We start from the raw sequence: 16,062 nt of genomic DNA, 5'->3' as shown, positions 1-16,062 counted from the left end.
TTCAGTAATGTTAATGCTGGGCACCCAATCATGCTGTGCAGGGTTTAAATGAAGCACTGTGTAAATAAAGGTAAGCAACAGGACAAACTTTGTTAGGCCAGTGGTCCAAACTCAACACTGGGCCTACAAAGGAAAAACCCTCTATTTTTTTCCCCTATGGGTTTAATGTAGATCTTTTTATTACCTTCCATGAGAAAATTAGCAGTCATTTCACTGAGACAAAGCTAGTAGTGCTGCCTTTGTCCTGACATTTTCTTCTCCTTTTTACCTATCTGAAATTATTTGAACTGATGCCAGACACAATATTTTGGCTGTCAAGACAAATTACATTGTTGCAGCATTCTGCAACATAAGGACATTATAAAGCAAGCTCCTTGTGACTTCCTCTCTGCAAAACTTCTCAAAAGAACATAAAATAAACCACACAGAATTTTAATGTGGAATACCTGATTTTTTGAACTATTTTTAGGTTTTCATAATAAAATAATTAGAAAAAATGTTGCTTCAGCAAGTTTTAAGAATCAATTTTAAATGCCTGGCTGCTTACATAAGTAATGGAATCATGAAACCAGTTCTTTGATGTCCTGTTCCACTTTGTTTATAACCAGTTCACACAGCACACTCTAACTCCAGTCTCAGCTGTTGACAAGTCATACTTGTGGAATTCAGCCTTAGTGTAATCATTAAGGGAAAAGTTTAAAGTAAAATGTGCTAATTAATGTGGTTGTTATAAGGCTCTTAGAGAAATTATCAAAACTTGCTACATTCAAAAATGTCCTTCAGTATCTGGGGCTAGATCATCTTCAATAAGTGACAAGAACTGCCCTCAGATTAGCCCAGTGCTTTTCTCAGGTAAAGAGCAGAAGAAAATCAGCCTCATCACTTACTGTTAGGAGTAACAGTATAGAGGTAATGAAAAAGGAGATAAATTGTTAAAAAATAATCTGCAAATAAAGAAATACCCTGTTTTCTCAACACTAAAAATTACCTTCTTCATCAGTATTCCCAGGGTTCTACAGCAAGGACTGAAAGCAAAAGCAACATTGGTAGCACTGATTAAGCCCAGTCCCCAGGGAGCTTTAGTCCAGAGCAGTAAGGAGTTCCCGTGTGCCCTGAGATCAGTCAGGGTATTTACTGTGCACTGCACACAAGAATGCCCATCCATGCCTACAGCTCTACTGAAGCAGCATTCTCACTAGCACTGGCTACACGTGCCACTTTAATCCAAAGGGTACTGTTAAGACAATTACAATGGAAGCTTTTCTCTCTCATTACCTAATTCTGCCATGGACACAGTTGGAGAGGTCTCCCCATTTGTAAAAGAACAATAAGGGAAGAAGCCCGATGCTGGTGTGTAGTCACATATTGGTTCTGGTTTGATTCCATTAATATCAAGACCCGACTGATCTGGAGAAGGCTGTATGTCTAAGTAGAAGCTGCTAACTGCAGAGTCTGCTTTGCTACCTTCAGGGGTATGCCCATCAATGTAATTACTGAGGTCGTCATGTAGCTCTGTTAACCCATTGGTGGTGATATTGTATGTTGGTGTGAGTGGTTCTGCCTCTCCGGGCTGCTGCTGGTGATCCCGCTGCTGCTGCTGCAGTCGGTGTTTCTGCACCTCGGCGTACAGGCTGTCCCTCTGCTTTTTTGACATTCGACCAAACTTTACAGCTGCAATACAGACACACAAGAGATTACATCTCTACACGTCCACCACTGCCTTTTAATTGTGAGTCTTTCAACATTACATGGAAGGATACAGCACAAACCCAAATCTGCAGGATGGACAGACCTAAGAACCACTTCTCAGTTACAGGTACACAGCACCTGCTCTTTAAAACACTGTCTTGACATGCCACTGCAATGGACCATTAGAAGTCACTGGTTTAACTTAATTCATTGACTTTCCACTTCAGGGCTGGAAAGATTTTCTCTCGTATGCCCGTTGAGGTTGACAGATGCATCTCTTCAGCATTCAAACCCTACCTAGAAAAGTAGAAGCTAAACCAGAACACACTGGCCTGAGACAACTGTCCAGTTCCAACCAGCTGTACACTCATGCTGTGGAGTGAACCTAGAGTGTGGTGCCAACATGTGGGGGGCTCTCTCAGTGTATCAACAGCAAGCTTTACTGAGACTGGGACTAAAGCATGTGGGAAGAACCACCAAACCTGCCAACAAAGCGCCTCTGTGACAGGCAAAAATGCTTAGTAGACGAGTAATTGTTAAACCTATGTGTGTGTGTGTGCGCACACAAGTGCATGTGTGTACCTCCACAGCATTACTACAACTTTGAGAAGCATTAGCTGTAAGCCAGCAGCAACTGGTTTGGGAATTTCCAGGGAATTCTCAAGGATGCAGCATGGGATTTCAAGGACCTGCATCAGCTGTAAAAGCTTCATCCTTTAGAAAGGCAACTACTGCCTTCAGCTTTTCTATAGGAAAACAAACATGGCAGAAGAAGTAGTCATTACATGATCAACTGTTTCAGGTTTTTAGTCTCATGACCAATAAAAAAAATAAAGACAGTGTAATTCAAGAAGTAAATGTAATCTGGGAACAATCTCCTTGATAAGGCCTCATGCACCTAGAGTAATGTGTATGCATTTGTAGAACATGCAGCGCTGCTGTCACTGTGGCAGGGGAAAAGACTGAGTCAGATCTTCAAATGGGTAAGTGGTGGCAGCTCCCTTCCATCTGTGGGGGAGGCGTGCAAGTCTCAGCTGCAAAGCCAGTTCTGACTGAATTACATAAGCAACTGTTTGGCAGAGGCGGGCTTTCATCACTACTCAAGCTGCAATTTTGAGCTTAATATTTAACAGTGCTGGAACATCTTTTCTTCAGAATTCCATCTTTGAAAAAACACTGCATTATTTTTTTCTTTGTATTATTTCCATTATTCATTATACGCATATTTAACTTCAGTTGATACTGTGAAACAGTTCTGATCTGTACCCATGCACCAGGCAGTGCTACTTGCAACTACAGGAGGTCACTTAAGTTGGAATGAGTATATAGAGAATACATAAATATATAGAGAATATATCAATGAATATATGAATATATTAACATGAGAAAAACAAACCACATCTTCAAGAAATGACCAGAGACAAAGCTCTTAACTGAGAACTACAACAGGTAAGAAAAAAGACAATTCCAAGAACTTCGTACATGCCCTGATTTGTATATATTCAAGTATACAGCAGCATCTAAAAACATATAGCATATGAACATATAGCATATAACATAGAAAAATATGAGGCAACGTCTGCAACTCACTCGATGATCTCAACTATCAATGCACAAGTAGCATGTAAGTGCTGGATTTTGGTTGCCCATCCACGAGAGCAGCCCTCGTGCCAGCATTCTGCAGGCAGCCCCCGAGGCAGCGGCGCTTACCATCCCGAGACATCCCCACAGCAAGGCATTTCTGTAAGCGGCAGTGCTGGCAGCGGTTCCGGCTGGTGCGGTCGATCAGACAGTTCTTCTGCCGGGGACACGAGTACGTGGCATTGCTCTGCTGACTCCTCCTGAAAAAGCCCTGCCGTGCCACGGCAAAACACAAGGAGCTGTTAACTGATGGAGCAAATAAAGACTCTCAAGGATAGCAAGGATAGCATACTTAAAAGAAGTTCAAGTCTTTAGTTTTAACTTCCTTTAGTCTACAGTCAACTAAAGGAGGTTAAAACTAAAGGTTTTGTTGGTTTTTTTTTCCGTCTCCTAGAAATAAACCAAAACCAGTAACTAGCAAGAAGCAGTTCACTTAAAAAGCGTTGTAACACATAAAGGAATTACACTTTTTATTCACTGATTTTACATATCCCATATTACATATGGTAGACTAGCTCTTTTCAAATGAGATAAAACTAATTATAGACCTTGATTTCCTATCTTTCCTGGGTTGTCATAGTTCTCCAAAATAGGGAGGACTCAACAGCTACCACCCTGTTCTGCTCTCTGGAGTGACAGTGGCAGGCAATGATGTTCAGCCTTGCCAGTGTGTGTATGTGTTTAAAAATACACAGCACGATGCTGAACAGCTTCTCCTGCAAAGGACAATTTCTTAACATGTTTTTTAAAGATTCACAGAATCATTAAGATGGAAAAAGACCTCTAAGATCATCAAGCCCAAACATCATCCCAGCACCACTGTGTTCACCACTAAACCTGAAGTGCCACATTCACACACCTTTTTGAACACTTCCAGGGATAGTGATTCCACCATTTCCATGGATAGTCTAATCCAATGCCTGCCCACCCTTTCAAATCTTCAACCTTTCAGTGAAGATTTTTTTTCTGAATATCCAACTGAAACTTGCCCTACCACAACATGAGGCCATCTTCTTTTGTCCTGTTGCTGGCTCCATGGGAGAAGAGCCTGACCCCCAACTGGCTCCATCTTCCTATCAGGGAGTTGTAGAAAGTGAGTGTAGAAAGTGAGGTGGTCACACCTGAGCCTCCTCTTCACCAGATGAAATAACCTCAGCACCTTCAGCTGTTCCTTATCAGACTTAAAGCCAGTAACAGACTTGTGCTCCAGAGCCTTCCCCTGCTCTGGTGCCCCTCTCTGGACCCACTCCAGCCCCTCAATGTCACAAGTCTGAGGGGCCCAAAACCAGGCACAGCACCTGAGGTGCCTCACTCGTGCCCAGGACAGAGGGATGGTCACTGCACTGCTGCTGTCACCTACTGCTGCTATTGTGAGAGTTAGATGCTGACAGCCCAAGTTTTGTTCAACTTTGTGCAGGATTTAGATTCTTAAGGAAGGGAAAAGCTAAAGCACGTTTTATGTATGATCTCTTTCCTGAGTAAGCCCAGCTCCAAAGCAAGCTTGGAAGGTTACACACAGCTACAACTTTATTGTCTCCTCCAGAGAGGTGCATGTCATTAACCACTCTGCAGCTGCTTGCTTTGAAGTCTATTTCATCCTTTTGCCACAGACTACCCAAACATAAGCTGCTGTGTGTGTAATACCTACTTCACAAGGATTCTGCAAAGATGCAGTCATTCTAAAGAGGCATTTGAGAGCAGTGAGCACACTATTTTAGTTTTACGTTGCCACATAATGGATTAATTAACAGTGCTGCAAAGAAAATAGCTCCTTGGAAAGGCTGGGCACCTTTTAATTAAAGCTGGACTTTTACCAATTTGTTATTTACTCAAAGGTTTCATGCTGGAGTCCCTCAGCACATGCACAGATACTTGGTGAAGCAAACAAAGGAAGGACATCTGTATGACAAGTCTCAAGTAGCTCCTATCAAACCGGCTGCAGACAGAAACACGGCAAAACACAAAACACTGAGACAAAGCCCCCGCTCAATCTTAGCAGGAAGGCACCAGTCTTTGTTGGTTACACTCCTTTAATTAAAGCTTTACTAGGGAAACATGGAATGTTAAAAAAAAACCAAACTGAAAATGCTGTCTTTAATCCTGTTTTCCTGTACATAATTTGTTACCCTTTTTTCCTGGTCATTGTTTCTATATGATGGAACTTTCAACCACTTTTTTCATGTTTGTCAATAGGTAATTGTGACTGAGACTGAAAATTGCACATATTGAGCTCCAATTGAATGCATTTCACCCTATAATAATAATTCAACCTGAAATACCATGGAAATGTCTACCATTCCAACATCACAACTGATCCCTCCTGAGAAACCAACTCCTGGTAAGTACATGGATTCATTTCTAGTTCTGGGAGCACCATCAGTGGAGTCTGTCACTCCAGTGCAAGTGCGTTCACCACTAAACCCCAAGTGCAATGCCATTCACCACAAAAACAGGATAAGGGACTGAGCTGACCAGTGACTGGTCAGGGTTGTGCATCAGTCCCTGAAAATTTCAGTTCTCCAAACACTCTTCTAGTTACACTGAATGACATGCTCACACATGAGCTGCATGAAACCCTCTGCCACTTCTGAGATCCTGCAAGTTAGCCTAAACAGTATGTGAAACCAACATGTCCCAATAACCTCAAGGATCCGTATGTTTTCCTTTAGCTGAGATATATATATGTACACTGATTCTGAGTTGCCACTTCGGCATATTTTATTAAGAATAGCCTTGTCAAACTGAATATTATTTTTAGTATTATAATGGAGAAAATACTGGCCTTTTTCCTTTTCCAGATTTTCCCTAGAGACACAGCTGCTCAATACATTTTAGTGTACAATATATCAGCTAAGTTACAGCTTGAAGCTAAATTTCCAGTAGAGCAGAAATGCCTGAACCCAGGCCTTTAAAAGCACTTGCACTTTACAAACCAGAGATACAGTAAATTGCTTTTAAAAACAAACCCAAGAAAACATCAGCACTAGGTAAAAGAAAGAAGAAACCTTGCCACAAACTTCAAAAGCTAATCTAAACTTGTTCAGAGCTCAGAAACACAGGTATCTGACATGTGGGAGTGAATTGACAACGAAGGTCAAGTGAGGATTTTTGTTCTATGGTGCTGTCATTTACTTGTGAGTTATGTAAGGTTTTGGTGGTCCTTGGGCTTTCACATCACTGTAAGACACGTGGGGAAGCCCCTATTACAGGAGCCTTCTGTAAGTACCTACAGTTTCTTTCTGGGCTTTTTCTCTCCTTTATTAAAAGGAGAACACTCTATTCTGTTGTTCTATTCCCTCTCTTTTGCCAGAGGCACAGAGCTGGCTATAATTTTTCCACCAGGAAGGAGGAGGTGGATGCATCCTTGGTACACGTGTATACGTTCAAGCCTTATGCAAGCCAGCCCAGGCCACATGCTTTTTATTGCCTGCATGTTTACAACCATTACTTATGCGACCTAATGGGCCCAGGCAGAGCCACCCCTCCTGATCAGCACAGACAGAGGCTGGGGCTGCACTGCAGCAGCCCTGGTGTCAGAGCCCTCCGGCCCACGGCACCTTGGGCCACGTCTCGGCCCCTCCTGATGGCAGCATGAAGATCCAGCCCCAGCCACTGAGCTCTGCACATTCCCTTTTCCTCCTGCAGATGGATGCACTTGGTGCCAGAAGAGCAGAGCAGTAACAAGCCACAGCTTGGTCCCTGTGTTTCAGACTCCTGTTTATACCAACACAGTCTATGGGTGTTCGTTCACCGCCACGAAATCAGGTTTGGGGAAAAAAACAGCACAGGAACTTTTCATCTGTAAGTCAGTTGGAATAACAACTTGTTAAAAAAGGACTTTGAAATGTAAATAGCAGTTTTTGCAAAGTCTATTAATAGTGTCAGTGGCTCCTCTGCTCAGCAGCTCAGCACTGGAGACGTTGGTGTCTGAGCTGGCTCCTGAGCCAGCTGTGCCTCCCTGGTGTCCCCAATGGCACCGCACGCGCTCCCTCTGCACCGCGCATGGGCTGAAACACTGAGCTCATGTTTGGTCTTTTGACAAATTTTCATTTAATGAATTGATTCCTACAGTTCATTAACATACCCACTTCCACTTCTGTATACACATATGTCTTAATTAGCTGCTCATTGGCTGTTTAATTACAAGAAAACAGCTGACAGCTGCCTTGCTGCATCCTAATGGCAGAGTTTTGGAATGACTGTATGCGAGCCTGTGACAACAAAGGCTTATTCATAATCCCATGATTTATGGCTAATACTTAAAGACTTCCACGTATCATTAAGTTTTGCAATATTCTGAGCAATTAACAATTAGTGTTCGGGGGGAGTAATTATTTTGCTGTTTTCCAAAGCAAACCAACACAAATTTTCTTCAAAGAAACATCAGAAAAATACACTGTAATACAAAAGACAGGCAAACATTCAAATTGGATTTTTAACCCTTTTATGACCACCAGCACGTATTTTAGTTGTTAAGGCAGGAGAGTGCTCTGACAATATTGTTTAATAAACTGTGTTAATAAAGACAAAGTCCTAGTGTCACCGAAAACAGAGTAAAACCATTCAGCTTTACATCAGTAATAAAGACAGGAGTGAGCTTGTGTTTATCAACAAATGAAAGCAAGATGGGCAGGGACAGCACACCAGAACAAGATCATCTGAGGTCTTAAAAGACACAAGAGACAAAAGCCAGTACTGATAAACCTTCTGATAAGCATCTCAAATGCCCAGAAATGCCCTGCATGAGGGGTTTTGTTAGACCAGCTACATGCAGTCAGGTAAAGAGAGGGATTGCTGCTGCACTGGTGGGTCAGGTGGGCATGAACTATTGACTGCAAAACCAAGTAACTGCATCTGCAAATTAAATTATATAGTTCATTGTATGACCATGTGGAACTGAATTCAACTTCCAGCTAGGAGAAAAGAACCTATGTGTACAAACCAGTGTACAAACCAGTTTCCTTTCCCAGCATGGTCCTTCCTACAGCATAAAAGGTTGTTAATGGGTTGCCACAACTAATGGTTGAGTGAAGTGCTCCATACAGATACCATTGTTTTCAGCAGTGCTCCTGCAACTACCCTCTCTTAAAAAATTTATTTTATTTGTAATAAGCCACAGAAGACTTCCAAGATAAAGTGTAAAATACAGCCTGGCTCAAACCTCAAATTTTCAGTTAAGGGGGACATGATGAAGGGGTGTTAAATTTTACTTTTTTAAAGGCAGATTCAAATTGAGCTGAATAGGCTGAGGGGTCAGCAGTACTCAATGCCTTTGCAAAACACTGCCACTAACTTCCTAAGAACAGCCAGCAACATCACAGCACAGTAGGAAATGAAAGCTTCCCAAGAAACACTAATGGGGTTTACTACAAATCTTCAAGTCTAGTAATGTGAAATGCAGTGTAACAACTCAACCTGGTCAGAACACTTTCAAGTCTATGAAATGCAAGGGCTGCAAAGCAGCAGAAGAGCAACAGGACCAGCAAAAGTCAATCTGACAAGAGCTGGTCTGTGATTTCATCCCTGATACAGACTAGGTTTTGAATAAACTGTATTTCTGCTGTTTATCAGTATTTCCAGAGTAACATTTAAGTTAACATTAGGATTAAGTAACATTAAAGTTCACACCAAACTGGAATGAAACCAGTCCAAGCTGAAACACCCCACTTTGCTGTGGCTGTTGCTGCCTGTAGATCATTCCTGACAGGCTTGGCTTGAGGGCAGCAGCACAGCTGCTCCCTCCTGACAGCCACAGCCCTGCTCCTGCCATCTGATGCACGTGGGTGGGTTTGTGGCACCTGTGCAGAACCTCACCGACTGTTCTGGGACTGTGCAGGGCATGGGCTGCAGGAGCCAAGGCACAGCACTGGCAATGAGCTCTCTGCAGCCAGGTACTTTTTACAAAAGAAGCTTTAGCATAACATGAAGAGCAACATAAGCATGCTCAAACCTGCAGCAGTCACAGCCACAGAAAAGCTGGGAAAAGAAAGTCATACCAATCCACACCTGGCTGCTTTGGCAGGAGCCAAGCTATGCCAACCTTTTCACCAGCCAAAATAGTTCTGTTGGGTGAGACTTTGTTGACAGTACTGTGGAAGAGTGCAGCACAAGAATCCAGAGCCACAGCAGGTCATTTTATGCTGCTTAGGCCATGACCATGTAAACCCCTCCTGTGACGTGTGCCCACCAGCAGTACCCCAGTCTGCCAGTCTGGGCTCTGGCATTAAAGAAGACTGAGCTTCTTCAGGAGTGAGCTTCTCAAAGGAAGGTAACTTGATTAACCAAGCATTAATTGGCTTTAAAATTCTGTCTGAAATTGTATGGCTACAAAACTTCACTGTGCTCCTTTAACAGAAGGAGAAAATGCCTAAATCATTCACTGGGATACTCTTAATTCTCACCTTCTGCCTTCAAGGTTCAGAGGGGTTTCAGTGTGCTGAGCACCCCTGCCTGCTTGCCCTCCCTTCTGCCCTTCTCACCAGCTGACCCTTCTGGTGGAATCCTCAGCAGCAGAGGATTGCACAGAGCTCCAACAGAACTGGATTTATAGAGCACTTGAAGGAAAATTATTTGTTCTAAAACACAGTATACTGCACACACATTCTCACTAAGTGCATGAAGATGAAGGAAGGCAAACACAGCTGGCAGCTTCCCTGTCCCTGGGCTCCTGCTCTGCAAGCAGCCCCGTGTGGGGAGGCCCAGCACCCCGTTAACCCTGCTGTGTCTGCACTCAGGTTTGGGTGTCATGGATCTCTCTCCCAGGTACTCTGGTCCCAGACCATCTAAAGATTAAAGAGCTCTCAGACCCTGAACACAACTTGATCCTTGACAAGACAGTCAAAGAGCAGAATTCTCACAACAAATGTCTGCACTTCCCACAGCTGAAATCTCACCAAGACTGCTTAACGACATAAACCTGGAAAAAGCCACCACTTTGTTATCAATGCATTTTTAGTACATTTCTTGTATTTTCCATAGTAACAGCAGTCAGAAAGGGCAGAAGGTGCTGTTCCCATATCATTCCAAGATTCTTAATTTAGTTTTTTTTCCTTGTTACTAATACTTCCATAAGACTGAGAGGATGTGTTAATGAAAACACAAAAATCTTCCTGGGAAAAACACAAAAGAGAACTTCATAATGTGAATGCAAGGAAGCTACTTTTTGAAGATGGGTTGTAGTATCAAGCAGGTCAGGAGAGTAGAGTAAAAACTACTATAATCATCAATTCTTCACACCTCAAGTATAGATTAAGAGGAGAAAACCTATCAGCATGGGATTGCAACATTCATCCATGAAGAGAAGAACAAGCCAGAGCATGCTGTGCACACTGTGTCACCCCAAGCCAACGCTGTAATTCTGCACTAGGGATCAAAAGGAGTGATCAGCTTCACTCCTGCCTGCTGTTGGCACTGTCCAGTTAATTCCTGCTTGTAACAGACACACTGAACAAAACAGAAATGCAATCCTCGTTCACTTGATTTACCAAAGGTACAACTCCAGGAAAAACTTCAAAGCCTAAACCTTGCACAGCAGCGATTGCACTGCAAGGAACAGGCAGTGGTCTCAGCCAGACCTGAGCATGCTGAACAGCAGGAGCACGTGCTACTGTGCAACAACATCTCCCCTGCCAAAGGGAAGAGATTTGTAACTGCAGCACAGTGCAAAAGAAAACAGAGGGGAGAGCTCTCGCCTATTTCAGCAGAGCTTCATAGCAATTTACAGAGCAAAACCACACAGGGAGATTGAAAAAGCCAGACTTGTCCTCCCCCAGCTGAATGCACTGAATGCTCTTGGTGCTGTGCTTGAAGCAGATCATCTCTGTACCTCTTCTGTTTATGCAGAGAGAGACAATGCACAGCACACCTAGCACAAACGTGTGATTTGGAGGATTGTCCTAAAATCTGCAGCGGTGTAATTGTGTGTGTGTCATGGAAACATCCTATTTAAGGTCCAAATAAAACCAGTACTTCAGAATCCCCAACTATTTTATATTCAACTTAGGAGCAATGCTTGCTCTTTAAAAAAAGAAGGAAAATTATCACTATCAAAAGGCTAAATGCTTCTTTTCAGACTTAATATTTTAGAAGCTTACCTTGCAGCCTTCACATGTAATGACACCATAATGGATTCCTGATGATTTGTCTCCACAGATCTTGCATGGAATAATTTCAATTTGAGCTGCAACAGAAGCACGCAACCAGTTAATTACATTTTCTTTTAAACACCTTATAAAAGCATTCCCTGATCAGCATTTGTACAGTGAAAACTAATAACCTGCTAAACATTATACTGCATTAACTATTCATTGCTGAACTGCAAGGATCCCCTAGAGCTTTGGACTAAATTATGGCTGCTCGTTATATAATAGCTTTTGGGTTATTAAAATGGGTCATTTGAGAAGGTGTTTAAGAACCCACCAGAAGGCTGGAATCAGCATTTCAAAGCCAAAAAGAATAGGAGAGTTCACATTTTGGCCAAAGAGCTAAGATGACACCAGAAAGGTTTCTTCCAACTGTATTCATACAAGACCATAGCAGGTAATGTTAAAGCCTGCCCTGCCTGGAAGCAAATGCACCACGTCCACCACAGCCACCAACATCCACCCAGCTCACATGAGTGGCCAACCCTAAAGAGAAGTTACACGGTGAAAGCAACCCCATTTTGCATGTCCAAAACTTGCCTATCTGAACAGAAAGGGAATTGGTACCTATTTGTGTGTTATCTACCACAGAACAAACACGGCAGGAAAACACAGCAGCACTCAGTTTACTGAAACCAGAGGAGCTGGCACAGTCTGGAAAATGCCATTCATTTATAAGGCATGAAAGCCCTGATAAATGTAGTTCCATACATATAAACCCACGCACTGAATTCAGTTTGGTTGTGACTAGCTCTAAATCCAGCCCCTTCCCATGTGAATACACAGGCCCAAGAAGGGACTCCTGCATGCTCAGGGACACCTCTCACTGCTTGTGGAGCACATACATGGCTGCAGTTGTTCTGCTGGCAAGCTTGGGCAGGCTGTGCACAGGCAGTGCTGCAGTGATCAACAGCAGCAGGGCACACATCACACCTTGTGCTTGGGGGTGCCCACAAACACCAGCACACACAGGTGGGTGACTGAAATCCCAGGAAAGCCTCTGCTCTGGCACACTGTGTTAGGAGGAAGCTGCACCAGTGCTCTGGACAGGCCTTAGTTGGAACAGTGCAAGTGCAGCTCTTGCTGTGTCTGTAACTGTGACACATTAACAAGTGCTGTTCACCTCCTTGAGGAGCTCAAACCCATTCACGAGCTGCCTGACTGTTTAAAAGAGCTCCTCTTTCATCCAATTTACAGCTCTCCAGTCTGTGACAACACACAAAATCACATCTAATACTGCTGTCTTACAATGTATTGGCCTTATTTCAGTTCTACTCTGCTCTCAAAAGGTCATGTCCACGCTAAAAACATTGCATTCTGCATGCCATTGAAACCCTAACTGGATACTTATTATTAATCAAGAGTCATCTTGATTACTAACAGCAGTGCTACTGTGTGCTCCATTCCACTGCAGCACGACACAGCTCAAGATCTGGCCCAAAGCACAAGATCATTCTAAAGCAGAAGCCCAGAGACTTGCAGCACAGCACTGACTGTGCGAAAATATCCCCCCAAAATATTCTCCAGGTGACACCAAATACAACAATGTGGCAGCTGAGCAGCCCCAAATGGGAGCTATTTGCTCCTGGGAAGCCAAGAGCAGCTCCCCCACTCTGCTGGGGAAGGCTCCAGGGCTTTGGTCAGGCAGGTCTGTATCAGCAGCTTTCCAAGCAGTCCCACACAGCAGGACACCACTGGGATCTGCTTCCATCACAAGAACCTTGGCATCCCCGACCTTCAAACCCACCATCCCTGCAGCAATAAAACAACAGGCTGAAATTAAGAGGTCTGTTTAGGACACTTAAGGAAGGAAATGCCTCTTCCCCAAAAATGGTTTTAATTTCACTTAACTTTCAGCTAACACATTAAACACAATGGAGCAGGAAGTGAACTAATAAAAGGGAAAAAATAACGTGTGTGCTGTTTCATTAATGTGCTACATTAATTATTACTGGAGCCTCCTATGTTTATGAGCTTGTGGCAGAAAGGCTGGCATAACCCCCTCCCTTCACATCAACAAATTGGAGAACAGACTGGAATTCACAGAAACTCAGAATTTGTATCATGTGCAGTTCAAATTCAGAGAGCAATCCTGTGGGCAAATTCCAGAATAGCTCTACCAAATCCCAGTTGTGCCTTTTCAACATATGATTATTTTTCTCCTGTGCTGCAGTGAATCAGCAGCCTGCTGCAGCTCCTTGGACAGGGTAGTGACAAGGCTTATCTCCACAGCTACATGGCAATGTATTTTTTACATTTCACTTTTATATACATAATTACTGCCTTATTTTGAATAGGTATGATATAATTGGATCTAGTTTATCTACAATCTCCAGCATGTTAGTTAAATCACCCATGAAGCCTGTCTATGCAATCCCTATTTCTTTAGCAACAGGACGTTTGCAGAGCGTTTCTGAAGGAATGTAACATGCCTTCAAAGTGATGGCCTAAAGCTAGGTTAGTAATAGTCTAAAAGGTGCCATAATTAGTCCCAAATGCATTTTCCAGGGTGCTTTACTGGTATAAGAGAATCTCCACAGATTCACAGGCTCCAGCTGTGCCAGCGTTTGCGCAACATCATTTTTATGAGCTCTGGCACCAAATCAGGTATAGTTTTAGAATTCCTGATTTCCTCAAATTTACATCTTCAAGGTACTTACTTTCAATTAGGCACACAGCATTTAAAACTGCAACTCAGTGCTGCACTCAGAGATGCAGGACAAGGGGATGAATCGGGATGAATCTCAGAAGCACAGATCGCCGGGGACTGCCACAACCAATTGTAGTACAAATGAATGCACTGAGAGATCAGATCAATTACTGCTCCACGTGGTGCCTGTGCAAATCAACTCATTGGTATGGAACCCCTGTCGCAGGTTCATACACTTCCCATACAGCATGAAAGGACTTAAGATACTTTAAACTTACTAAATGCAAATTGCCTGTGCCAAGATTATGCATTTTTTCTTACAAGGGTGAAAATATTTTCCCCACTTTTAACTTTGACATGCAAATATGTACTTGCTAAAACCTTGTTCTTATGCAAACAAGGCAGGTGGGAAATATTTTTACATGTCAAGAATATGTTCCGACTTGGTTTCTCACATTCCCAGAGTTACTTAAAGCTTCCTACTGTGCTCAAATTAATTGTACCTGCTCTCTGCTTACATTTATTTATATGGTATATTTTTCAAGATTACATAAAATACTCTAATTCATGCTTTAGACTAGAATTAGCCTAAATTACAGTTTACAATTTCTGTCTCCTGGGGTGGTGCTCAGGCTGATTCAGGCTGGTTCATGCATGAGCAAATTATTTCTTAAATATGAACTGCAGAAAAAAAACAACTCTTATGGTTGCTTAGGAACTGCCACAGATACCCAGGTGACAGATGTAGTTTGTATTCCCAGATTAAAGGCCTAAGACTCTTTCACACCCTGAAATAACAGTGCTCCACAATCCTACCAAGGCTGTCCTGTGCCAAAGGCAGCAAAGAGGAGGAATAAAAGCCCAAACAAACCACCAAGAGCAACAAATGGAAGCTGGAGCACGAGACCATCACCAAACAAGATGCTCTGAAAGGGCTCCTGAGAGAAAGAAGGGACCTTCCAAGGGCTGGAGGTAGCAATCCCTACAAACTGATGTCAAACAGGCTCATCTGCACAGCACAGGAGATGCTCCTCTGCCACCCACCAGCACCCCTCCGTTCATGTGCCTTCCCTTGGAGCTGTTCCTATCTCCAGACTGCCTGCAATGTCAGATGAGCTTCCAGAAAAGAGTGTGGACCCTGATCCGCTCAAAATCAGACTGAACAGGAACTCAAGCCCAAGGATTACAGGGAAAAGAACACCCACTGTTTTTCCCCCTGAACATTTATTCTTCCTCCCTCCACTCTGTCTTCAGACAGCAACTGTGTGAGGTAGCTCTGGTATGCTTAAATAACACCACTGCCTCCACCTAATTCCTAGGGAACGTGCCAGTGGGAGCACTCCATGACATCTGCTGGAACAGCACAATGTGCTTTATTCCCTCCTGCTCCAGGGGAGTTTGTTCCCCAAACCTGGAACAGTTTCACTGCATTTGCCCGCCTGTTCCAAGTTCCCTCCCCCAACCAAATCCCCTAGACAGCCTCTCCCATTTTATTAATTCCCACATCATGAAATGTTGCTTTATTCCTCGTCCAGTTTTTTCAGTAGAGAAGCAAGAAAATCTAACTCTGTATCTATAAGGGAATGCACTGTACAACTCATCATAATCTTTGATTTCTCTCTTCCTAACTCACTGGGGCAGACAGATCAGGGCAAGAGCCTGTACAGCCAAGCAAAGCACAGGTCACCTTTCTCCCCAGCTCTGTCACTTAAACAGAAACACACAGAGCCTCAGTGTGTTACCAGCTCACTTTGAAGAACACAGAGGAAAAAAACTGTTTTCCAAAGACAGAAGTTTTTTCCTCCCCATTAACATTTGTGAATAAAATGCTTGTTTCTAGTTAATTAATTGTCTTGGGGTAGAAAAAGGATTTTTCCTTTCCTCCTTCTGCTTTCACACTGTTATTTTAAAATTGTACATGCACACAGTTAATAATTTTTC

The 16,062-nt window shown here is 43.0% G+C and overlaps 1 protein-coding gene across 3 annotated transcripts in view; it reads right to left on the bottom strand.

Moving 5' to 3' along the window:
* RORA (RAR related orphan receptor A) overlaps positions 1-16,062 on the bottom strand; it is a 359,059-nt gene that overhangs the window by 18,034 nt on the left and 324,963 nt on the right. For 2 of the 3 annotated variants that reach the window (XM_054642212.2, XM_077185317.1), the window contains 3 exons: positions 11,424-11,509; positions 3,400-3,541; positions 1,276-1,671 (listed from right to left, as the gene is read on the bottom strand). In XM_054642212.2, coding sequence (XP_054498187.1) covers positions 1,276-1,671; positions 3,400-3,541; positions 11,424-11,509 — 624 coding nt within the window. The remainder of the gene's footprint in view (positions 1-1,275; positions 1,672-3,399; positions 3,542-11,423; positions 11,510-16,062) is intronic. The other variant, XM_077185318.1, reaches the window with a different exon arrangement.

The sequence above is a fragment of the Agelaius phoeniceus genome, chromosome 13 (genome assembly GCF_051311805.1).
Source record: "Agelaius phoeniceus isolate bAgePho1 chromosome 13, bAgePho1.hap1, whole genome shotgun sequence".
Taxonomy (NCBI): Eukaryota; Metazoa; Chordata; class Aves; order Passeriformes; family Icteridae; genus Agelaius; species Agelaius phoeniceus.
This window is presented reverse-complemented; position numbering and strand designations above follow the sequence as displayed.